Source organism: Leptinotarsa decemlineata, unplaced genomic scaffold (genome assembly GCF_025532065.1).
Source record: "Leptinotarsa decemlineata unplaced genomic scaffold, Ldec_3_MD MMD2_P_RNA_scaffold_12, whole genome shotgun sequence".
NCBI classification, from domain to species: Eukaryota; Metazoa; Arthropoda; class Insecta; order Coleoptera; family Chrysomelidae; genus Leptinotarsa; species Leptinotarsa decemlineata.
The window spans coordinates 12,502,076-12,529,062 of NW_027412526.1; the positions used below are offsets into that span (position 1 = coordinate 12,502,076).

Sequence of the window (26,987 nt, forward strand, 5' to 3'; positions counted from 1 at the left end):
GCACTTTTGCTAACATAACACAAGTCGATTAATCCGATCAGCATAAAAATTATGATGAAGAAAAGAGAAATTAAACTTTCTGTTTTTTACCACTTTTATTTGTAACTGACGTTACTGCAGTTTCGTCCTTTACGGACATTTTCAAACATATACAATAATGTCCGTTATTGTATAAGTTTGAAAATATCCGTATATTGTATAAGTTTGAAAATGTCCGTTTACTGTATGAGTCTGAAAATGTCCGAATATTGTATAAGTTTGAAAATGTCCATATAGGACGAAACTGCAGTAAAGTTAGTTACAAATAAAAGTGGTAAAAAACATAGAAAGTTTCATTTTTTTTTTCTTCATTGTGATTTCCTACCACGTAGTAACGGCTACATCCATCAGTTTACAAAAATTATGTACTCGGGATTCGATGAAGTCAATGAAGGCCGTTTTTGCATGGTCTTGATTGGCGAAGGTTCTACTGGTGAGAAAGTTATCGAAGTGCTTGAAAAGATGGTAGCCGTTTGGCGAAAGGTCTGGAGAGTATGGTGGATGAGGCAGAACTTGAACGCTCAATTCGATTGAGTTTCTGAGTCTGATTTGTGAAACGTCCGAACAGACGTCATGGAGAAGGCGGACCTCTTCTGTTAACCAATGCCGACTGCTGCTGACGCAATTTTTTGTATATTTTGTCGATTTCCAAACAATAGGGCTCTACTGTAATAGTTGGGCCTGGTTGGAGAAAGTTATAGTAAATCACACCAGCCGCTGACAACCAAAAAGTAACTACGTTCATTTTTTGGTGAGTTTTCGCTTTTGAAAAGTGCCTAGGTGGCTATCAGTGTCCAACCACAGTCCTGAATGTCTCCTATTGTGTTAGAGGATCCACTTTTCATCACAAGTGACGCTCCAATCCAAAAAAGGATTATTTTGGTTGCGCAAAAGCAAAGAGCAACAGACTTCGAATTTCTGTCGATCGTTCAAATTGTGGAACACCCACTTTCCAAGCTTTTTGACTTTTCCAATATGTTTTAAACTAAAAAAACCGCATGGGAGCTAACGCCCAGTTTTTCCGCCATCTCATGCATCGTTTGTGATTGGCCAGTCTCCACAAGGGTCCTCAAATCCTTGTCCTGGATTACTGTAAGTCAACCACTTCGGGGATCATCTTCAAAGCTGAAATCTTCGGAACAAAATATCGCTAACCAATGTCAAAGACTGCGTTCTTTAACACTATCATTGCTAAAGGCCTGGTTAATTTTCAAGGCTATTTCGGCAACGTTCAATTTGAATTCATAGTGAAAAATTATCAGAAAATCGCTTAACAACCTCATATAGTAAGTAATAAGCTGAAAACAGGGAAAATAAAATTAAATTTGTAAAAAATGAACTGCATCAATACAGAGTACAATATTCTCTGATTATGTACGTTAAAAGAAACCCAAATTCACTAATGAGGAATGACGATACTCATACGTATAATACTAAGAGTAAACAAAGACTTCGACAACCCTTCGCAAAGTTATCAGTCTGTGAGAATTCACCAAAACAATTGGTATCAAATGTTTCAATAAAATAAGAGATACAATAAATGTGAATCTGAATGATATTTTTTTAATAAATAAATTGAGAAATTTCCTTCTTGAAAAAGTATTTTATAATGTTGAAGAATTTTATATTTCCTAATAACTTGCTTTTGTGAAACTGAATATTATATGTATGAAATATTTTGCTTTGCGACTATGTACTATCTTAACAATTTATTTGAAGGTTAACTTTATTTTTTGACTAGTTTGATAAGTTTTATACATGTGTATGTATGATGCCTTGTATAATATTTGACTGATAAATTCCATTATTAATATTATATATCACGACACATCAAAATAAATATTTATTGAGATATGGAGCAACAAAATTGCATGACATTGAAAAGGACAAAACTTTTGAAACAACCTTATAAGATGTACTTTTGACATGGTTGAATGAATACTACTACCACAGCTGTATTGCTTGATTTTAGACATCCTATCTTGTAGTAGCTGCTGATCCTCCAACTCCTTAGACATTTTCGGAAATGATAAATCAAATATCCTAATTCCAGGAAGTAGTCCTTGTTTTTCAGTGGAATTGTTGAAATAGTTTAATTTAACTTTGCGAATTTCACGAAATTATGAGCAAAATTTCTCCATGTTATTCAACATGCTACATCACCAATCAATCATATGGTCACTTCCCTATTGTATGATCATATATATGTATATAGAAGCATACTCCTGCTGTAAATGCATATTTCCATTAATTTCTCAATATTTTTCAAATTCCCTCAATGCAATTACGTGTATATGTGAATTACGTGTAAGTCAAAGAGATCTAAATCATAAAAAGCTAAAACTTTCAGTTGATTTATAAAAGCTGTAATCAATTATGTACCTTGTTTATTTATTTGCCTATCATAGATCTTCTTTTCCAAACAATTATCGACGACCAATCTGTAAACAAAGCATGGCTTCCTCTGACCATACCTATACACTCTACAGACAGCTTGTGTGTCATGACATGGATTCCAAGAGGCGTCGAGGACTACTACACGATTGGCACCCACCAAGTTGATACCCAGAGAACCAGCTCTTGTGGACACCAAAAACAGATGGATCTTCGGATTGGAATTGAACTCGTTAATGAGTTTTTCTCTTTCCAGCGCACTAGTCGAACCATCCAAGCCTGTGAAATTTTGGATATGATCAGAGATAAATTGAAGGTATAACTAACGACTTGATACTCACGATAATAGCTTGTATTCTTCGCCCAGTTGAATGTCTCTCCTGGCACCCTACTCATCTGAAGGAACTGCTCGATAAGATCCAAGGTTATGAGTGATTGACTAAATACTAAGAGCCTGTCTCCTAAGGCTATACTCTCCTTTATTATACAGAACAGGATTTCCATTTTGGCGGAATTTTCTATGCAACCAGGCTTGTAGTCTCTAAGAAGTTCCAGCGCCTGAAAAGATTTACGAAATGTCAAATTATATATTTACTTAAATAAGTTTTATTCCCGAATGTTTCCTTCTATAATCTTGGAGGTTAGGTTGCCTGACGAATGACGTTTGGTTTAGATTTTAACGTTTCTATTCTGAAACCTCAGACTGAATTAGAAAATGTAATATACTTCATCATTTATCTATTAGTTGCCTTCTTTATTGAATGTAAGTTAAAAACTTATATGAATTGAAATATAAATCTGAAATATAAATTGCTAATTTTTCTAATTTTAAATAGAATTGAAAACATGGATAAAATAGAAATCTTTGAATGGAAGTAACAGGCTGTGATGATTTCAAGTGTGTGGAATATCTGAGGTTTTTGTTGTTGAAGAAGCCCCCATGCAATTTTTTGTACTTGTGCACAAACTTATCTTTTCCCAAAACATTCGTTGAAGTTATCTCCAAAGTTCTCTTGACATTTCTGAGTTGTCACTTTCCTTAAAACAAATAGGTGGAGGGTGAAATACCAATTTAGTTTTAATTGAAAGGAAGTATATTTTGTAGAAGTGATTATATTTTTTTTAATAGAAAGGTTTTTGACTTTCTACTTCTCCATCTTTATACAAAAAAATGTGTGAAAGGAAGGCATAAGGCAAATAATTTAAAAAATCACTCACAAAGATGTGTAGATCATACAATGATATTACTTTCAGACTATAAACAACTACTTTCATATGAACATTTAATAACATGAAGAAAAAAGTACTCTTAAAGTAACTTCTTTCATATGAACACTGCATTATACGAAACTAACTTTTTCCCAATCAGTTTGTACCACAAACACTCATTGTGGAATTGAATCAGTACAAACTCAATGCTCATGTATGAAAGTAGTTATTTACGAAGGGTTTTTTCTTCCAGTTTGCATCTGAAAGTAACTCGTATGTATGATCCACAAATCTTAAAAAAGTTTATTTTGAACTCAATTGTTTTCTTCATCCCTTCAGAAGTTTCCCAAATTTGTTCCTATAAAGATGAAGAAGTATAATGCTAGAAAACTTTCTATTTCAAAAACCAATTTAGCGATTTGATCTCCACAATCCATCTATTTTTAAATCTTTATTAAACCATCATTTTTAATAAAGTCAGAAGAGATCGGTAAGCACAACAGATTGGATGGCTTTCTTCTAGGAAATGAAGATTTTCTTGGCGAGAGATACTTTTCATGTGTGACTTTCTAACCTACTCAATGATTAATAATCTCATCTGAGTTTAGGAATAAACTTATTAAAAATTTAAACATTAGGGAATAAATTTAAAAAACTCATTCAAATGCTCATATCAACTAACTACCAATTTCAACATCAGAAAACAGATTTAATGAAGAGAAATTATTATCATCAAATTAATGTTCCAAATTCTTATATCGGCTGATTTCCAAGATTCAAACCATTCTCTTTCAGAGGCAACACCTCACTGTCAACTAAAATATGGTTTGAAAATGTGAAATTGGTCTTAATTTTCAAGAAACTACTCCTATGCTCTTTTATTCTTTGGGAAAAGTGTTTTCCCGTTTGGCCAATGTAAAGCTTTGGGCAAGAACCACAAGTCAACTTATACAGAGTGGCCATATTTTTAATGGTAATTTGGTAACTTTTAAACCATAAGAGTTACAAGGTTGGTCAAATGGATAAAAAGTTGCATTCATAGAAGCACTGTCAAGTGGTTCAAACAAATCGCGAATATCAGTTTATTGAGATGTAAGAAAAGTAAATTCTGTCATTTAGATTTTTCTTTTTTTCACGAGTTATTTAAAAAATTATCAACAAATTTTACAGGCATCAGATTTCAAATCCAACGTTTCGCACTTTCTGGGCCACTCTCGACCTCATTTTTTTTAAATACGATCATGCATATTTTATGACATTTTTCGAAATAACTTTTCACGTTGAATTCAACGTTATATCATATTTTCAAATGATTTTGATCCTTATCCAAATTACTTTGGTTCGGATCTGTATTAAATTTACCTTTAGTTTAATCAACAACATGCAATACATTTCGATAAGAAAGTCAACTCACTCATCTTAAACTGAATGAAACGTATCGAAATCAAAGCAAGAAACAAGTAATATTTACATATTTCAAGAGGAGAAAAACTCAATTCATAATAATTGAAAGAAACTAACTTATTTGAAAAAAAAAAAAATGTTTATTCGAAAGTAAATGAAAATTAATGAAGTAAGTGTTTGAAATGTTCACCATTTTCTAAAATGCACTTCGCTGTTCTGGAACATAAACTTCTTTTATATTTGCTTATTTTATCTCCTTGAATACCTTCCAATGCATTCTCAATATTCTCGCAAGGAATCATTATTGTCGGATTTGTCATTTGTTCCATTACAGAATCGATTTTTTTTCAAGATAATTGCAATATTGTTTTTGCAAGGCTTGGTAATCAAATTTAAAATCATTGTATCCGCGTCTCTTGGATCATATTTGCGAATACCATATATCAATCTGAGACACGATTTCTGAATTTTTTCTATGTGATTGGTTTTCATAATACAATGGTACATAAGTTGAAAAGACAACAAACAGAGTATGTTTTGACATGTCAAACAAAAAATTCACACACTATTTAAATTCACATTTAAAATATAAGAGAAAACTAGCTACAAAGGTTAAATTGTTAAATTTTTCAAACTGCGCCAAAGACATCATTTATTTTTAAAATGCTTGGTTTACAAGTGCCTGCTTCACCTCAAATTTAAGTTGTTTATTTAAAAAGTTTTTCCACTCTTGCAGAAGAGTATTATATATTTTGCCGTAAAATGCTTCGGATTGTTTTTTTTTAGTATTCACCAAATTCATTTTAGCTGTTCTAATGTTCTCCTTGCTTTTGGTATTGAATTCGTGTATCATTGCCCCAGTAGTGTATTTATCTTTATTTTTATAATGATCACGGTAGTTTGCTCTAACCATCTCCCTAATTATTTTTTTCTGATATAAAAACTTCATTTTATGCTGATACTGAACCCCAACGTAATATTCCATGCTGCGAGCCTGTATTATACTAAAATACGCAATTTTGAGAACATATCTGCTTACCACACTCCTCATTCTCCTTAAGACAAAACGGCCTTTGGAGAGTTTTTATTAATTTTAATGTGTGTTTCCAGTTTAGATTGTTGTCCATATAAAAACCTAGTAGGCGCACACTATTATCGTTTTGATTTTTAGTTCTTTTCTTAAAATCTTTTTTTTTTGGTTTTATCTTTGTTCAAACTCAACACATTCAAATTGTGATATTATTCACATTTTTCTTGAGTTTCTTTTGTTATTTCTTCTAATATACTGGGAATTCTTGATGTAACTATAAATGAGGAATCATCTGCAATGTCGACATATAATGGAAAATAATTTATATACCCAATAAAAAGAAAAGGACCTAACACGGATCCTTGGGAAACTCCATGATGAATTTTCAGGATGTTAGATGTTATGTTGTTATGAATAATATATTGTCTTCTTCCGGGTAGGAAAGATTGCAATAGTTTTAACGCTAAACCTCTTATTCTGTATTTTCCAGCTTATTTAGCTTTTGACAAATCACATATCACATCCCTGGTTAATATTCCTGTGTCTTTATTTTTTGCTATAGTATGAATAATGTGTGGTACTGCTTGTTTTTCAAAGGTTTCCAAGAATTTAATAAACTACCAGACTTCATTAAAACATCATCATCGTTGAATTTGTTTAAAAAACAATTGAAAGAACTTATTGAGATGAAATAGATATTGTACTGAAAGCAATTCTTGTAATTTTTGTAATTCTACTAATTCTATTAATTCTATTTTTAAAATTGTGATTTTCGTATATTATTGTTGCATTGTATTTCTTTTTTTGTGTTTGTCTAATGTTGTATATATACACCGTTGATTTAATTGGGATATATATGTATATTAGGGTTACCTATTTTTAAATAAAGATCTATCTATCTATTAATACTTGCTCGGTGAAACATCCAAAAAAAGTTGCAATGGAAATCTTATCAAAACTGTTTTTTATTTTTTTGTGTTGTGAGAGAGTCAGTTATTATAACCACTCTTACCAAGTAGCACAATAAATAGTTATACTATCAGTTTTTTTTTTTGTTTCAGTTTTCTTTCTTTTGTTTTCTATTCAAAGTTATATATTATTGTTATGTTATATTCATATGGCATGTCAAGAATGAACATGATTTGTTAATTTATTTTATCTATTATCAGTACTGATGTATTTAATTATGTCCTGTAATTGGGTGTTACCTATTGGGCAATAAATGATATTATTATTATTTAACACTATTTCGATAACTGTTGACAATACGGGGTTATTGTAATGAATCTATAATTATTACAGTCATTTTTATCACCTTGTTCATGGATGGGTGTAGCTCTACAAATCTTCAAAAAATCTTAAAAGTCACCCTTTGAGAAACAGTGATATTATGATCTAAACATGGTCTATACAAAACATCACAAAAGTGACTCAGGACAAGTGTGAAAGAACAAGTCTGTGAGGGTAAAGCATTTTCAATGTTCAATGATCCTGAAAGAAGGTTGCAATTCAGTATTTGGTTTCAACGGAAGGTGCGGAATAACAACAATTTTCCGCACAATATAATTTGGGGAGAAAAACCGACATTTACAAATTCTGGTTAAACATCAACAAAAACATAATAATGTTGAATGAAAATTAGGAAAAGTTAACAATCATTTCAGTTATGTTTCTTAAGGAAATCAAAAAGTGAAAATGGATTATTTTCAATTTCGAATTTCTTCTCTACAAAATCTCTACTTACCCAGTCATATGGGATACCACTGTCTTCCTTTGACTCTCTGAGAACCATGGAACTCATCTTGGCAAAAATATTATCATGGGGTAGAGATGGAGGTGGTTTCATTTCATCTTCACTTTTAACCTCGCTCTTAATCTCATTCTTCACTTCAGTTTTGACCGGAGCTGCCCTAGTTTCGAATGCTTCACCACCCTCTTCTACCTTGGGCTCAATTTTAATGTCACTCAAAATCTTTATCTTTTTCTCAGGACTACTGAACACTGGAGGCAGCTTGATGTCACTTATTATGTTAATTTTGGGCTTAGCCTCATTGCTTGTCTCACTCTTGGGGCTCACCAAATTCGTCAGAACTGGCTTCGCATCTTCTTTCTTTATCCACGAGTGATTCGCATTGGTACCAGTCAAGCCAGGATTGAACTGGTTGTTGACCGGGCCGAAGTATTCACTGTGTTCTTGATTATAAGTATTATTTTCTTGCTGCTGAGGCTGATTCCAATAGTTGTGCTGATAGTCTTGGTACTCGTTTTGATTGTAAGAGTTCTGATTGTACCCTGAATTGTTCTGAGAAGGTGTAGTGCCAATTTCCATCAGATCTTCTGAACCAGGATGCATGTTATTCAAAGAAGCAAGAGCGCTTGTAGTCGAAGATATCAAAGGAGTCAGAGATGTACTAGAGTTACTCAATGGAATCAGAGAAGTACTAACGTTGCCCAATGACGTCAAAGTACTATTGACATTGTTCAACGGTGTCAAAGTGGTACTAGTACTGCTCATACCGGTCAAGCTCTTACTAGTAGTTAGCGGTGTCAAACTGGTACTACTTAACGGAGTGAGTGATGTGCTAGCCGACAAGCCAGAACTGATGTTGGTCAAAGGAGTTAACGAAGTACTTGAGGTCAATGGCGTCAAAGAAGTATTATCGTTATTTAGTGAAGTCAAGGTAGTACTAGCATTGTTCAACTGAGTTAGGGTATGCCCACTGTTGAGCTGAGCCAAGTTGGTCTGACTATCTTTCCCTTTTGAGTTCAAAGGCGTCAGAGATATTTCCGAAGAGAGATTGGCAAAGCTATTCGAGTTTTGACTAGTGATCGGTACTGGAGTCAACGAATGCTGAGAATCGAGATTCAGGAAGGTGGTTCTAGAGGGGGTCTGGGGTCGGTTGTGTTCAGACAAATTGAAATTGGAATCACTGCCAGTGACGTTGTTATAGCCTGTACTCGAGTTAGGAGTGTTCGGATACGAATAATTGTTTGTGTTGGGAAAAGACGATGGAAACTGAGCATTCTGGTCGAACTCCTGATCGTAGTATGGCTGTGGAATTGTTTCAGAAAAACTAGTTGGCATATCCTGGAGGCTGTTGGTGGTGTTCAGATTCTGACTGAAATTTGAAGGACCCTTGTCTTTTCCCTGTTGGGAAATGGTGTTGCTAAACGAAGTAATAGGTGACGAATTGGAAAAGTTAGAGCTGGGGACGGTACTTGAGGGTGGTGGAAGATTCGCCGCAGGAGGATCAGTGGAGCTGTTGTATGGCGTGACAGAAGCTGCAGGTTTGCCGTTCTTTCCTTTGGCTGGAGCTTTTCGTTTGGTACTAGCGCGGGCTGGAGACTTTTCCGGCTTTTCTGGCTTCTCAGGCGTCACTTTGGTCACTGGAGCTCCTCCCACTTCCTCCAGGTCTATATCCACTGCCTCTCCACCGGCACGTTTCTTCAAAAAGTTGTAGAGCACATCCGGGTGATTCCATATCTTACAGCAGACAGCGAAAGCTTTCAGAGGGTTTGGAACAGCCTGGATCCTGACCACCTCATTCATAAACGTTTCATAGAGAGTTCTCTGAAAAGGCGTCATCCTGACCAGAAGGACATACTCTTCCTTCTGAGGCAGGGCTGTTTGCAACACACGATGAGATCTTCTTTGCACAAACCCAAGCAGCAGCGAGTGCAAAACATGAGCTCTGTACCGCATGAGTTTGATGTCAGCTTCAGTGGAGTCTATACATTGACCGTTCATTATGGGCCGCTCAAACATGTTACAGAATTCGGTCTTGGAACCAAGATAGTTGGGTCTTACAAAATCTACCATGCACCAGTATTCCATCAGGTTATTCTGGAGAGGATATCCAGTTAGAACAACTCTTCTTTTAGTCTCCATTTGTTTCAGAGCTTGAGAGATTGAAGCATGAGAGTTTTTAATTCTATGGCCTTCATCGCAGATTACTAGATCTGGGCCGGGTTTCACCAATGCAGTGTGAACCTCTGAAATGAAGAAAAAAAACTCATTCAACGAACGTTATTTTATAAAATGATACTTAATGTACTGAATCAGTTGTGAGGGCACCAAAATCTCTGGTGCAGAGACAAGATTTTTGGAATGGATGTGAGGGGAATATAGAGGGGAAAATGTAATAATCACATGAGATTAGTGTGAGACAGATACAACAGAAATGAACAATTCAAACAGCTCCCAAACAACGGAAACGTACTGAGGTTGGTAGAAGGCAGATTATATTCTCACATAAACCTTAGAATTTTCATATGTTGTGAATAAAATGTATTTCAAACTTGCAAAAAATATAATTTGAATAAATTAATGGATGTAGCCGTTACTATTTGGTAGGAGATCATCATGAAAAATGAGAAATGAAACTTTCTATGTTTTTATATCATTGCATACATTTGAAAATGTTCTTATAGGATGAAACTGCAGTAACGTTAGTTATAAATACAGGTGCTATAAAAACACAGAAAGTTTCATTTTTTATATACAGTGTGACCCATTTTTAATGGAAACACCCCCCTAAAATTTGAAGTTGTAAACCGATTTTGATATTTTTTTTTTGAAATGTCAAGTACTAAAAGGTCTACCTTGGGACAAAATTTGAAATGTTTATTAAAGTTTCGGGGCATACTACGATATTTTTTCTTAGTCGAAAATCGGGATTTTTTATGAGCGATTGTTTTATTGAAAAAATCACTACGCCACTGGGTTCAGAGTGCCTCTAAACAGGTGTGACCAAAATTTCATGAAAAAATATTCATTATTAACAAAGTTATGACAACTCAAAAATTCGAAAACTCACACAGCTAACAGTTACAAAAAAACACCCTATATCAACAGATATAGCCATGAGAATATTTTTTTATGATTTCAACAATAAAGTGCCGCCAGATAAAAAAAAAACAAATAGCGTAAATATTTTCAATGAAAATAACGGAATTACATTCAAGTTTTCACACAAATTAACTGAAACTAAGACCTAATATTTCAATTTAAATCTTAGTTGCCATGGAAATGATATTACAGTTAGACACTTGTGAAAGATTTAAGTGTACTATTGTCAACAATATTCACCTTACAGTTCTTCGAATTATTTTGTGTCATGGCTGCAAGATTGAGCGTAAGAGAGAAAATTGAAATTGTACGCCTTTCGGGAGATGACGTTAGAAGTGCTAGAGAGGTTTGTAGAGTATTTAATGAGAGACATCCAGATCGTCCTCGTATTACCTGCGGTACGGTAAATAAAATATTCAATGAAACTGGTGCAGTATCGAAAATGATGTTAAAAAGTAATCCTGTACAAAGACGAAACAGGAATGATCAAATCATTTTAGATTATTTCGGAAATAATCCTAATGCCAGTATAAGGAATGCCACTTTAGATTTGAATATTCCACGAGAAACTATTCGGAGATGTCTCAAGGCGAAGAATATTAAACCTTTCAAGCCAAAATTTTTACACACACTTCAAGAAGGCGACAAAGCAAGACGCCTGGAATATTGTTTATGTGCCCAAGGGGAATATTTAAACAATAGAAATTTCCTAAAAAATATTTTATATTCCGACGAAGACACTTTCACTACAAATGGAGTAGTGTCATCACAGAATTGTCGCTATTGGGCAGCGGATAATCCTAACTGGGTAATAAACTGTAAAAGCCAGTATTCCCAAAAAATCAACGTCTGGTGTGGGATATTGAACGAACGAATTATTGGTCCTTTATTTTTTGAGGAGAACATTAATGCGCAGAGGTTTCTAGAATTTTTAAACACAGAATTTTGGGATGCTTTTCACGAGCTGCCAATCAATGAACGATCAAATTTAATTGTCCAGTTAGATGGGTGTTCACTTCATTATGCCAGAGCTGTGGGGCAATGGCTTAACGAACATTTTCCAAACCAATAGATAGGCCGTGGTAGTCCGTTTATAGAGTGGCCACCCAGATCTCCAGACCTCACAGTTTTGGACTTTTTTCTCTGGGGACTTCTCACACAAAAGGTCTACTCAAGAGATAGAAATGAACTTTGTGCAACAATTCGACAGGTATGTGCAGATAATAGCCCTCAAGAACTAAGGAACGTAATCAGAAACATTCGTAAGCGTTACGACACATGTATCGAAATACGTGGTGGATTAGTAGAGGCTACTAGAATATGAGTTAGAATTAATTGTTGCACTGAATCGAAACATTTCAATAATTAGTTATTAGTTACGTTTATTAAAATTTTTTGCTTCATTGTTAGTTGAATTGTGAGAATGTAATTCCGTTATTTTCATTAAAAATATTTACGCTATTTGTTTTTTTTTTATCTGGCGGCACTTTATTGTTGAAATCATAAAAAAAATGATATATTGTGACTGTTAGCTGTGTGAGTTTTCGAATTTTTGAGTTGTCATAACTTTGTTAATAATGAATATTTTTTCATGAAATTTTGGTCGCACCTATTTAGAGGCACTCTGAATCCAGTGGCGTAGTGATTTTTTCAATAAAAAAATCCAGATTTTCGACTAAGAAAAAATATCGTAGTATGCCCTGAAACTTTAATAAACATTTCAAATTTTGTCCCAAGGTAGAACTTTTAGTACTTGATATTAAAAAAAAATATTAAAATCGATTAACAACTTCAAATTTTAGGGGGGTGTTTCCATTAAAAATGGGTCACACTGTATATATATAGTTAAGTACCTGTTTTAAGTGTCCGATCTATATCACACAATATAATTATACAATATGATATTCCTTAGTATTCAAGCTAGAATAAATCACATTACATAATTCGTTCATAGTCGATTCTGTAGATTTCCAAGACTGAAATCAATTTCAATAGCCTTTTAATAATTTACTATTTTCCAAGAAATGTTTCAGACAGAAATTGAAGCAATAATCGATTATTTTTGCTAGTTGATTGTGAAATCATACATTCCTGCAGTTGTTAATGTCTTCCTTGGAACCTCTCCTCTTATACCTATCAGTACTGACTTTGAAACTCAGTTTTTCAGGATATTTTCCTGTACTGAATGATTCATTGATTATGTGACACAGAGGATAACATACTGTATCACTAACAGCTCTCAAGCACTTGCCATTTATTTAATCAATTCCAGCGGCTTCTTTACAACACACTTTATGTATTGTCTCTTTTATCTCAAGTGGAGTTGGTGAAGTCATGAAAAAAGTAATGCTCGAGAAATGCTCAAATGCTCTAATCGAAATTGGGGTTAATGCTTTCTATATTCATTCTTTACACAAAATTTTATGCAAATTCTATGATCCATTTTTTTCGATAGCAGAAAATTGATGAACAACAAAACACTTCTAACTTTTACTACCCTCACTAACAAGCTAAATATGGTAAACAGCTGAAAATGTTCTTTCTTTGAGCCACAAACATGATAATTTTCTTTATAAGAATCTCATTTCAAATAAAAATTTGCCAAGAATATTAACATTCCATTTTCAATCCAAATAATCATTCAAGAAATTGACAGCTTGCATTTTATCCATGTTACACCAAACCAAAAAATTTGATAAGATATTTCAACTACTGTGCATTTCACAAACAAATTATGGAAAATAATATGATTATATTATTTTGCCCTTTCTTACCATCGAATAATATTCTATTCCTGTCGTCATTGGCAGCACGATCCATCTCACTGGTTTTCTTCCTAGACTTGGGGAACTTTCTCGAACTCAACAGGCGGAATTGCTCGTATCCAATCAGCAATACTCCTCCTTTCGTCCTCCATTCGTGTATCACTTTTGCTCTGGCCACAAGTGTTTTATGGCTGTCATTCAACACGAGCAATTCAAAATTCCTAGGCCGAACCTCACCATCTGCGTTTAGAGGACTGTTTGCAGCAACCTCCGCCTTCGGCAACCACATGTTGAACTCTGCCATCCAGTTCTGCAAAGTATTTATCGGCATGATGCACAAGATAGTCCTGGCAGGAGTATGGCGTAAGAAAATGTCGGAGAAAGTAACGATCTGCAGGGTCTTCCCAAGACCCATGCTATGAGCGAGTATGCAGCCAAAACCTGAAGAAGACTCGAACCGGCTGGTACTCTCTACAACGTTGTCGTACAAAAACCTCACTCCGCCTATCTGATGCGGTTTTATGATTCTAGAAATTTGAGGAGCGACGAACACATCAGGTTCTCCGTCAGGATGGCCGACATTCACTAAAACTCGACCTTTCTCGTCGGGTTGATTGAACTGGTCATTGGTGTGCATTCCCGAGTTGCCCGGATCGTCGTCTGGTTCGTCTTCATCGCCCTCTGGTTCAGAAACGACTATACAGTCATCATCTGATGATATGTCGATTGTCGGTGGAACTGGAGGCTTACCTGTTTGAAAACAAGAGTATAAAATATTATTTCTGTTCAACCAATACTTATTTCTTGAATAATTTCGCAGGAAACTATCAGTTCCCTGTGTCCCCAGTTTAATAACTCGATTTGACATATTTGGACTTTTCTATAAGGAAAATAATAAAATAAAATGTATGTGACTCTTATACACTTGAGACATTGGCAACAAAAAATTGTACCCAAAGCTCTCATTCACTAATTATGCAAATTAGAAAAACTATGTATAAATCTTGAAAATAAATGAATAATTGCATGGAGGCCATCTAAAAGAGCATTCAGCATTTGAAAAAATTTGGTTCAAACCAAAATCTTTTCTTTCAAGTTGAACCCCCTCATATTTCAAAACACTGAAAAATAATGAAAAACTACTTCATATATTTTTACCCCAAATGTATGCATTTTTGTGCCTTTTATCTCTATAATGAATAAACATTTTTCTATGATTTTTGTTGAGAAGTTATTTTTGATATGTGGTCAATGTCTCCTAAAAAAAAAAAAAAAAATACTTTTCGAGATTGCGTTTTTACAGTAACAAATAAAAAGTCGCCAACATAAGGGATTTTTTATAGAAATAACCAAACATGAAATTACACTAGAAAGGGTATATTTTTTAGGAGAGATTATTTTTGGGAAAGAAAGGTTTTGTCGTTCTACTTCTCCATCTTGATACAAACAAATATGTGGAAATATTCCAAATAAAAGAAGGAAGCAATTAAATTACGCGCGCTATTTATGTTGTTTACAGTAACTTAAAACATTCATCTCGGCCCAAAAATGGAATTAAATCGTGAACATTTTCGTGCGATTGTTTTTTACAAAAGTGCATGGATGAACTTAATTCAATTTTTGGCGATGAAGCTCCATCAAGAACCAGTGTTTATCGATGGTATGGTGAATTCAATTGTGGTCGTAGTTCACTGCAAGACGAATTCCGTGAAGGTCGTCCAAAATCAGTTGTTGTTCCGAAAACCATTGATGCTATGCGCGAACTGATATTGCAAGATCGTCATGTGACCTATCGTGAGATTGAGACAACCTGAGGCATTAGTGGGACCAGCATACATTCAATATTGCATAAACATTTGACTGTGAAAAAAATTTGTTCGCGTTGGATCCCACACAATTTGTCAATCGCTCAAAAATAGGCTTGTGTGTCGATTGGTTGAAGGAAATGTTCAAAAAATACGATCGCGGTGCTTCGAAACAAGTCTATGACATCATGACAGGTGATGAATCGTGGATTTACGCGTATGAGTCCGAAAGTAAACAGCAGTCGACTGTATGGGTGTTTCAAGATGAGCCATATCCAATAAAAGTTGTTCGCGCACAAAACATTTCCAAGCAAATGGTCGCCAGTTTTTTCGGAAAAACTGGACATGTCGCAACCGTACCACTAGAACAACCACTAGAACAGCCAATTTGTTTGCCAGTTGTCTTCCAAGAAATCAGGAAAACCAACCGCCGAAGACGGATCTCTCTTCACCACGACAATGCACGCTCTCACACATCGGCTCAAACAACTGCATTTTTGAGCACCCAAAACATTGATTTGATGTCGTATCGTCCTGACTTGGCACCGAATGACTTCTTTTTATTCCCGCTGTGTAAAAAATAAACTGAGAGGTCAACGTTTTTTGACCCCTGAAGAAGCGGTTGCTGCATTCAGAATGCATGTTTTGGAGATACCTCAATAAGAGTGGCAAAAGTGCTTTGACAATTGGTTCGAACGCATGTAAAAGTTTATAGATATTCATGGGGATAATTTTGAAAAACAATAAAGGGATTTTCGATGATTAAAAAATAAGTGACTTTCAGACACAAACTGGAAGAAAAAAACCCCCTCAAAACAGCCAGTTTCATATAAAAATTAAATTACACGAAAGAAAAATACTTTCAAAACAAATACTTTTATATGAACACTGAACTATACAAAAAAACTTTTCTCTATTCAGAGTAGGAATCCTGTGAATGATATCTGAATCAATTTCATAACAAATGTTTGAAATAGCAACTGAATAGAGGAAAGCGTTTTTTGTATAATTCGGTGTTTATGACTTTTGTTTTGAAAGTATATTTTTTTCGTGTAATTCAATGTTTATATGAAAGAAGCTGTTTCGAGGCGGCTTTTCCTTAAAGTTTGTGTCTGAAAGTTACTTCTTGATAAATTGACTCATCACCGATGATTAGTCATCGGTTAATCATCAAGATGAATAAACATCTGAAAAGGCCAGCCACTCGTGCAGGCAAAACGTTAGTATGCAGTTTCAAACTACGACGACCTTCAAACCCGAATGAAGATAGTAACACTGAAGTTACTTCTTGCATGATCTACACATCCATGTATAGAGTTACTTATTTTCAAATTTGATTACTTCCTTCCTTTCTTTGGAAGATTCCCACATTTTTTTTGCAACAAGACAGAGAAGCAGAAAGACAAAAACATTCTTTCCCATGAAATTAGACTTTGGCAATGGGTTTCATTTTGAATGAAACCAATAATAACATTAACACTCATCACTGTCATTCGTTATGTCATTCGACATTAACACGAAAAAATATCAAAACTAATAAAGGAAGAAATTGACTGTCTTGGTTGGATCCCTACTATGCTGATGTTTGTTAATACTCCAACCATATTACAGCTGATCACTCGATTGATTTCAGTGTAATCCTGATGATGGACTGCAAGGATTAGAATTTCCTCCGTGAGGAAACTTGCACAAATGTCTATCGAGAAATTGTTATATTCCTACAAGTGTTTATCAGATCTAACTGAGTAGGAACGTTAAGAGAGGTGAATGTTTCGAATTTTAGTTTGAAATATCTACTGTTTTAATTTCTCTCCCCAACATTCATTTATTTTTATATATTAGTTTGTTAGATCCGCCCTGCACTGACAAAGGGCAATACTCCGAAAACAGTGATCACTCGATCGATTTGGGAAATGTCCTGTTGCTTAACAAACCAAAAGCAACTGCAGTATTCATCTGTAGACCTGTGTAGAGGTAATGAAAAGGGCGTTATTATAAATAGTACTCACCCTTAGGCCTGTGTGTAGGTGGTGAAAAAGGCATTTTTCTATCTTCGTTCTCGCTGTCACTATCGCTATGACGATGAGCGATGGGCGGCATGAATTTCTTCGTGACAGGAGCTATACTAACAGAAGGTGTCAAATCAGCGCCAGGTAAGTGAGCAGGTATCGGTCCGTATCCTGGTTTTTTCGTGACTAAAAGACTTCTGTTACTCCTTGGTGCACCCATTGGAGGTAGACTCGGGCCAGCATTTTTTGGCATTCTTAGCAATTCGAACGGACGTTTCGGCATACGTGTCATCGGTTTGGTTTGTCCATTTGGCAATTTCACTAGAACAGTATTGCCTATTCTCGTTTGTGTTGATGGACCTGAAAGGGAGAGTATGGCAGTTTCAGTTGTGAGTTGGTGTGATAAAAATATCTTTAATAACAAAAATTATGATTAAAAATCATAAAAAATTATGTGAATTTTTCCAAACCGTCTTCCTATTTCAGGAAAATTTAAAATAGAAAACCTTAGATCACCACAGAAACTGAAATTACTTCGAAAAACATGAGATCCCTTCATTATGTAAGGAAATACTTGAACAATATTGCTTTTGAAACATATTTCAATACAGTACAGAGTAATCTTTAGATGCGACATCCGAAAGGCAAAAGATGTGTATTTCAAAGACATAATGAATTATGCTGCTAATAAAGTGAAAGAAACATGGAATATTGTCAATGAATTGAGGTGGAAAGAAACAAAAAATTTGCAGATACCTCCCTACATCTCAACACTATTGACGACTTTTAATGTTCCATGACTGAGAAATCAAGTGAGAGCTTGAAATCTATACGAGATCCATTAAAGATTATTCAAACGGTAACTATTAACAAACCATACAGTTTTTTAACACCAATGTAAAAGAACTGAACAGAGTCATTATAAGAAACAAAAAAAACATCTGGAACTGATAATCTGTCGATCAGAATTTCTGAAAACAAACTTGACTCATAAACTAAACTTTCAGACATGGAATATTTCCACTATTCCTCAAAACATGTATGGTTATACCTTTGTCTAAAGGGGGTAATTTTAATGATCCATCAAATCTAAGACAAATATCTTTACAACCAACTCTAGCAAAGTTAGTTGAAAAATTTGTTCAAATAAAACTCAATGATCATCTAAATATAAACAAAATAATCAATCCTCATCAATTTGGGTTTCAAAAAAACAAAATCACTAATGATGCAATATTTAATTTTCTCCATAAAGCATATAGCACCTTGGATATTGGTGAGGCAACTGCAGCAGTGTTCTGTGACTGGTCAAAAGCTTTTGATTGTGTCAACCACAGAATACTGTTGCGGAAGCTACATCATTATGGAGTTGTTAAAAACTGCCCGAAATGGTTTGAATCCTACCTTACAGGGCGTAGACAATTTATAAAGACCGCTAGTTATTCAAATGGCCCTGATGGAATACCTGATTATTTTCTGAAAATTTGTGTTCAAACTTTGACATACCATATATTCCTTAATTTCAAATGTTCATTAGATATGGGTATTGTTCCAGAAGTTTGGAAACATAATTATATTCGCCCTAAATTCAAAACAGGAAAGAAACAACATATACAAAATTACCGTAGTGTATGTAATCAACGTTCCCTCCCTAAATTCCCTCCAATTCTTCTAAGAACCCTAGAATATGATTTTGGTTTTCATCCTAACGTGATAAAATGTTTCACTTCATATCTATCTATTCGTAAACAAAGTGTGATAGTGGAATGGCGTAAGTCCAGTCCATTTATTGCATCGTCTGGAGTTCCCCAGGGTTCCAACTTGGGTATTTTGTTATTTATTTTATTCATCAACAGTCTTGTAAAAAATATCACATCATCTTGCTACTTATTTGCAAATGATTTAAAAATTTTTAGAAGAATATCAACAGTTGGAGATTGTGTACATCTACAAAAAGATATAAATAACATCGTTGAATGGTCAAAAAAGAACAAATTGTTATTCAAAGTTCAAAAGTGTAATACTACGACCTTCTCCCGAAAAAAAGTCACTATAACATACAGCTACGAGATGGATGGTATAAAACTCAACAGATCTCGAGAAATAACAGACCTTGGTGTTACTTTTGATTATGAATCATAATTCAGATCTCATATACTGAATATAATAAACAAGACCTCAAAGATGTATGTATGGGTTTATTTCGCAACTCTAGACAATTTAACAATATTACCTGCATCAAACATTCGTATATCACTGTTATTAGAAGCATTTTGGAATATGCTTCCATTATCTGGTGTCCTCAATATAACTGTCACAAGTATAGCATTGAAAGAGTTCAAAACAAGTTCCCAAGACATCTTCACTTCAGAGAAACCGGTAAATATGACCTTGATATTTCCAAAGTAGTGCTACTTGAAAAGTACAACATACAAATCCTCGCGAAAAGAATATTGAATCAGCAAGAACAAATTATTATCAAAATGCTCCATTGAATGCTATGTGCAATGCCTATAATAATGTACAAAATGGCTGTGATATATTCTTCCAAAATCTTATTAGTTTTAGAAATAGATTGTATGAAATTGTATAAGTCTTGTTGAATATTTTTTCAATAACTTTTTTGTCATTTTGTTAGATGAACAAATCTATTTGTAATAATTACCTTTCCTACTCTGTAACTGTAAGTTACAGAGTTTGTAAAAATAAATAAATAAATAAATTATTGTATACTTCGGTGAGTGACCAAATGAGTTTCTGGTAAGTAATCAACATGGATTATGCCAGAAAAAAATCTACTTTAACTAACGTGCTGGTGTTTGAACAAATAAAAGTTAATGTCTTGGAAAGCAGAGATCAAATGGATGCTGTAAACACTGATTTTTCCAAGACATTTGATCGTGTAGACCACAAATTTTTGATGCACAAGTTGAAATCATTTGGACTCTCCGACCAAAGTCTATCGTAGTTAGAGAGTTTCCTAATTGGCCGTATTCAGCAAGTCAAGATAGGGTATGCTACATCTCATATAACTCAGGTTCCATCAGGGACTCCTGTTTAACATTTTTGTTGATGATATAGCCGAATGTTTTGAGAACACAGATTTTTTTAATATTTGCTGATGACTCAAAGCTCTTCAGACCAATAAGATCATTGGAGGATGCTAAACTAATTCAACAAGATGTGAACAACTTGGTTTGATGGTGTAATGAAAACAATTTGCATATGAACATTGATAAATGTAGTTATATCAGTTTTACAAATCAAATAAGAAATTTCACACTTCATACTCTATCAAAGAAAACCAATTATCATATGATGAGACTTCAGTTAAGTACCTAGGTGTTAAATCTTCAGTTAAGTACCTAGGTGTTAAATTGATGAGCAGGTTAGGTTTGCAGAACATGTAAATTATATTGCAGTTACACTTCAAATCTATTAGGTTTCACTTTACGGAACTGTAATAACTTATCTGTTAGATCCAAAAGAACAATTTACTTTGCATTCATAATCTCTCGGATAGAATGTAAATCAATTATATAGTCACCCTTTTATGGTAATCGCACTACATAAGAAGGGTTCAGAATTAATTCTTAATTGAACCCTGTTCAAAGAATTGATGTTAAAAGAGAAAGTCGACAAGGTTATACAAATCATTTCTAAATTGGGAGAGTCTTATGAGAAAACAGAATTCTCGAAGAGGCATTGCTACAATGCAGAAAGCTGCAGACAGACTGTTGGAAACAACCAAGGTCTCACCTTATCACAGAATAAATCAACCAAACAAAGAAAAGGACAGCATCAAAACCCTCCAATGAAAAATGGACAGATGAAAGTGTGCATTCTAGGATGAAATTTGAAATGGATTTCATTAACGAGATAAGTAGAGCAGCAATTTGACAACCAGTATATGCTACACAAACATAACATCAGATTCAGAGAGACTAGACTCATGGACAATAGGTTAAATATAAAAAAAAAAACAGAAGCAACATGATCTCATAACGGTTCAAAGCTGGCTCGGGAAGGAGTTCGAACCTAAGTAGGACCAAATCTCTTCAAGTTTGGGGTAGCAGGTAAGGCTTACTGAGCTCAGTGGTATTCCCTATTCCTCCACTATGGCCTATCGTATGGCAAACTGAAGAGCCCAGAGGAGACAACAGAAATAAGCCAGCTAGTCGTACCAAGATGGTGCAAATGATGCCGCATTTTGCATATCAATGAATGGACCTGCAAGCAGTTCATCAGAGAGACCAGAGAAAAAACTGCTTCAGATTACAAGTGACGAAGAGACTCGACTCAAAAGCCAAAGACACAAGATAAACGACTTGTTCTATCATATCCAGTTAACAACAGCAAAAGTCACATCGATAAACTGGGCAGATATTCTTGTTTCATTCGTTGTTCGTAATATATGCACAGATGACGTCACATCGAACGATATCTGGGAAATTTGCAATCTTGAAGCATGAAAGCATTTCCAAAATCTGTGCTTTGACTGTTACAGAATGAGTCATTTGAGGCTGGCATTTAAATCTCTTTGATTGATATGCATGACTAGCATGAACTGAAGAATACAGATTTAGAGACACAAATGATTTGCCGAACTTGATATACATACACGGGCTCCCTACGTGGTAGTTGGTAGTAAGTTTTTTATCATTTCATAAATATGTCATATTTGGAAAGTATATCCTTTTTTTCACTGGTATTCAGTTTAGTATTTCTAACGTCAAATAATATCTGAATGAAGTCTTACTCTTTATTCAAGGGATCATCAAATTTGATGATTGGATATTTATTTTTGAAATATCCCTGATGATTATTTTGCTTCACCCTTTTTCTAGAAGATTTTCCTCAAGTAATATATTGGACAGTTTGCATTTAAGAGATATTTGTCTTTTTTATTGTTCAGTGTTAAGAGATTTGCATTACACCAGTTCTCGACTTTCATTAGATCAATGTTAATTTTTTATCTGAGTCTTTCGGGATCTATATCGTGCCAAAACAGAGTTGTATAGTCCGCGGAGAGAGTAAAATTTCCAAAGATATCTAGTCAGGTGATGTCGTTCATATACAGTAAAAACAGTATGGGGCCTAACCGAAACTTGGGGAACATCTGATTTTATATTATTTAATTTGGACGATGTTGTAAATTTTTTGAACTGTTCAAAAAAAAACAAATGATCAAAGTTCTGTGTGCGCTTGAACCATAATACAGGATTTTCTGCAATCTGATATAAGTCTATAAATAACCTAAACATAATAATATAGTTCTCAGTATTCTGAAGTATTACTATTATTTAATGTTAGAAATGTTAAAGTGAATACCAATTGAAAAACGGATTTACTTTCTAAGTATGACATATTTATAAAATGGTAAATAAACTATTACCTCTCTGGAGGAGATTTCACACCACAAAATTGCAAAATGACAAATTATGCGGATGACACAAACTTGCTGGACAAGGCAGTAGACTATCCCGGTCTGATATCCATAACAGAAGAAAGCCTCTGTAAGGTAGATGGGTGGTTCAGGAGAAATATACTTATATTGAATGACAATAAGACCAAAACTGTAATGTTCAAAACAAACCATGCAGGATTTGACTTACCTCAAGAAATTCGGCTGACGAATATTTCACTCAAAATAGAAAATAAGTGCAAATTCTTAGGACTGCACATAGACAGCACACTGAGTTTCAACAGTCATATTCAAAATGTTTGTCAAAAGTTGAACTCAGTGTTATATTCAATGAGAGTTATTGGTCAGTATGTTGACAAAGATGCAATTCGAATGGTCTATCATTCAAATTTTCAATCTGTTTGTAGGTATGGGATTATTTTTTATGGAGGTAGTAGAAATGCAGAGCAAATTTTTATTGTACAAAAAAGAGTCTTATGAACTATGCTGAAACTAAACTCAGGAAAATCATGTAGAGGCAAATTCAGTAGTTTTAAAATACTCACACATATAAGTGTCTATATACAGGAACTCTTGTTAGTCCTTTTTAAAAACAAACATCTTTTTGAAAATAGTCTACCACACTAGAAATTTTGACTACGTATACCCAAAACATAGACTAACTGTTACAAAAAGGAGCCCGTTCTATCAAAGCATGAAAATGTTCAAGAAACTCCCCACCAGCATCAAACAAATGAATAAACTTGGTGAATTCAAAAAGGGAGTTCATAGGATTCTACTGAATATAGAACCCTACACTATTGCTGAATACCTCAGCCATACTGTCTGACATAATCTATCTGACTGGTGATGTTATTTCTGTTTTTGTATCCTTTTGCGATTATTCTTCAGAAATGAAGATATTTATTATTATTAGTATTATAATCAAATCCATAAATACTACAGGTGTTTAAGTGGGAAAGTGAGTGATTGTGTAAGTGTGTGAGTGAGTGTGAGTCTGTGAGTGTATGAGTGAGTATGACGTGAGTGAGTATGAGTGAGTGGGTGTGTGTGTGAGTGTGAGGAAGTGAATATGAGTGTGAGTGTGTTTAAAGTCAGTGACATCTGTAAATGTTGTTCAATTATTCAAATATTTGTCCGGCTGAATTGTTTTCTTAAAAAAAAAAACATGTAGATTACCTAAAATACACAGTTTGACTCGCGGATGTAATTGATAAGTCAGACAAATTTCAAAGCCCTTTGCAAAATCACAAAAAAAAGATATTTCTTTAGGAAAACGGTTTTAAATTATTTCATTCACTAAAGCTTTATAGATTCATTTCAACAGCCTTACCTGGTTTCGAAAATTGATTTCCTTGCAACATTGAAATCACCTTGTGTTGCATTCTCTCTTGTTGAGTTTTGAGAATTTTTTGATTGATCCGCTGCTGTTCTTGAACCCTACGCAAACGCTCAGCTTCCAGCTTCTGAGCTGCCAATGTAGACTCATCCAATTTTGTTTCGTCCATAACTTCCCGAATGTTTCGCCTGAGGGCAATGCCCTTAGGCAGCCCAGGTATATCTTCAACATCACCTGTGGACAACAAGACAACAAGATTATTTTCAAAACAGAAAGAGGATGACAGTGTTCCATGTAAGTGAAATTTCACCTCCGTCATACACTATATTGTGTAGCAACCCTGTTAATAATATCTGTTTCAATTCCATAACGAAAGTTTGGAGTACAAATTGAATAGCAAAAGAGTTTTTGTATAATTCAATGTTCATATAAAGTTTTTTCTTTCATTTAATGTTTATATGAGAATAGTTGTTTCGAGTAGGCTTTTTTCAGTTTGTGTCTGAAAGATACTTCTTTGCATGATATACACTTTGTAAATAGTTTATTTTGAAAAAAATGTTTTCTTCCTTTTTTTTGGAAAAAAACTCATTTTTTGTATGAAGATGGAGAAATAGAAAGCCATAATCAATAATAATATAATGTGAAATAATTTTGTAATAACTGCTAAGAGTTGATAAATAAATACCAAGAGACGGGTTATTTTCGGGTATAATGGGGAATGTTCCTCCTGACGAAAATCAAGTAGTTTTCATAAAAGAACTCTAAAACAACGCATTTTTAACTTGTCATTTCAATCTTTTTCTTTAAAAAATTATTTAAATACTTGAAAAAGAGGAATGAAATAATCAATTCAACATTTAAAGGGATTCGTTTCTATTTCACCATTTGGCAACATCGGTTATAGCTAATAAAGGACAATGAATCTGTTACCTGTATGAGACAAACAAAGATGACATATTTCAGAGGCTTGCTGTTCTGTTTACTTATGTTCCGAGTTCCGAGACATTCTGTGACATAAGACATGTTGTGCACCTAACCTATCTTCCTCTATATAAATAAATAATAAGACAACTGGAGGTGGTATTGAACTATAATTTATATTTTGCCTTAATTGTTGATTTATAAAGATAATTTTCCTTTTTTAAAGTAGAATATCTAGGTACATATAAATTATTTCAATTATTTCTAGGCGCTGTGAATATGTGAATTAGAAACAAATCCCTTTAAAAATTAAAACCCAACATTTGAAACATCAGTTTGAATACTTTTCGAAGTGAATTTGAAAAACTCATGAATTTAACTCAACTTTATTTTGTTCAAACTTGCATTTGCTGTAATAACCCAAATTGAGGAACATTCCCCATTAGATCATGATTTATACTTGAACAACATTTTCAAAGATTCCCTTTATAGGAAGATGTTTAGAAAGTAACAAGAGTTTTTGTTTAAAAAAAATGTATTCATTCGTCTAGAGTAATGTTGCAGCCTTCAAAATAGTTTTACTTATTTATTTATCCACCAATCTAATGGGCAGCAACCAAAATACAAACATGTTTTTACAAAGGTGTACATGAATACTTATGATTAAGAACAAGATTGAGATTAAAATTAGTCTTAGGAATTGATATTGAACCTAACGATTATGAATGAGTGTAATTTAAAAAAATATCATTTAACCAAGTTCATATTTAGTATAGAGTATAGACACTTCTACTATACTGAAGAATAATAGATCATGACTTGATAGCGCCCTCATCGCTCTTCATATGTAGACGATAAGTAAAAAATCCAGCTAATAGAAGCTATATAGTCAATACATTTTTGAAGTCATTGTAATGTTGAATATTATTTTCAGGTGCCTTTACTGTCATTCTTTTAATGCATCATTCATATGCTAAATGATGAAAGCTCTTAGGTAACAGAAAGTCATATACTACTGATATTTTCAAATTCTTGGCATGAACAGATTAATTTATTCAAATATTTTTCATACTTTCCTGCATAATCATAATAAGTCAAGCAACATGTGTAAAACATGGATAAAACAATAATATAAAAATAAACTGATATTAATTTAGCATACACTTAGGATAGAATCTGATTAATTATCTGAGATATAAACATTACAATTGACTATTGAAAATACCTTCCTAATTTGATATATTTGTGCAACAATTTTAATGCCCTGGAGCCTAAAGGACAGTCCACTTTTACATCAAACTTATTATTTGACCACGTTTCATCAGGGGGATTGTAATCACCAAATAGGTAGATCTTTCTCTTTGAATACTTTCAAAATCATACCATCAATGGCTTTGATATGCCCATTATATATGACATAGGTTAACACCAATGATGAATTGCATATTATTAACTGCACATGCTACAAACATGTTCTTCATATGATTTTCCTCAAGTAAAATTTGAGAGGAGAATATAGAATTTTTATTGTTCTATTTTATGAATGGACTGACCCATTACTTGATGAAAAATAACAACACTATCCATGATCTGTGTAACTGATGACTTGTTTATTTTGTGGAAATTCATGATCACTTTAATGAAATGAATGAAAACAGTTTTGTCTAATTTCCACTAGTTAGTTTATTTTTACGACCAGTTTAGGGCTTTATCCCATTATTAAGTATAAAACTAACTAATACATTTGACCCATGCCCCTTCCGGGTTGAGTGCCCTGAAAGTAAAAACTTCGCCCCAC

The 26,987-nt window shown here is 33.9% G+C and overlaps 1 protein-coding gene across 1 annotated transcript in view; it reads right to left on the reverse strand.

Annotated features, from left to right (window-relative positions):
• Positions 1-26,987, reverse strand: part of LOC111505806 (uncharacterized) — a 48,978-nt gene that overhangs the window by 19,158 nt on the left and 2,833 nt on the right. The window contains exons 2-7 of the mRNA XM_074174390.1: positions 24,263-24,502; positions 17,505-17,864; positions 13,700-14,440; positions 7,821-10,069; positions 2,775-2,991; positions 2,422-2,712 (exon numbers count right to left, since the gene is read on the reverse strand). Coding sequence (XP_074030491.1) covers positions 2,422-2,712; positions 2,775-2,991; positions 7,821-10,069; positions 13,700-14,440; positions 17,505-17,864; positions 24,263-24,502 — 4,098 coding nt within the window. The remainder of the gene's footprint in view (positions 1-2,421; positions 2,713-2,774; positions 2,992-7,820; positions 10,070-13,699; positions 14,441-17,504; positions 17,865-24,262; positions 24,503-26,987) is intronic.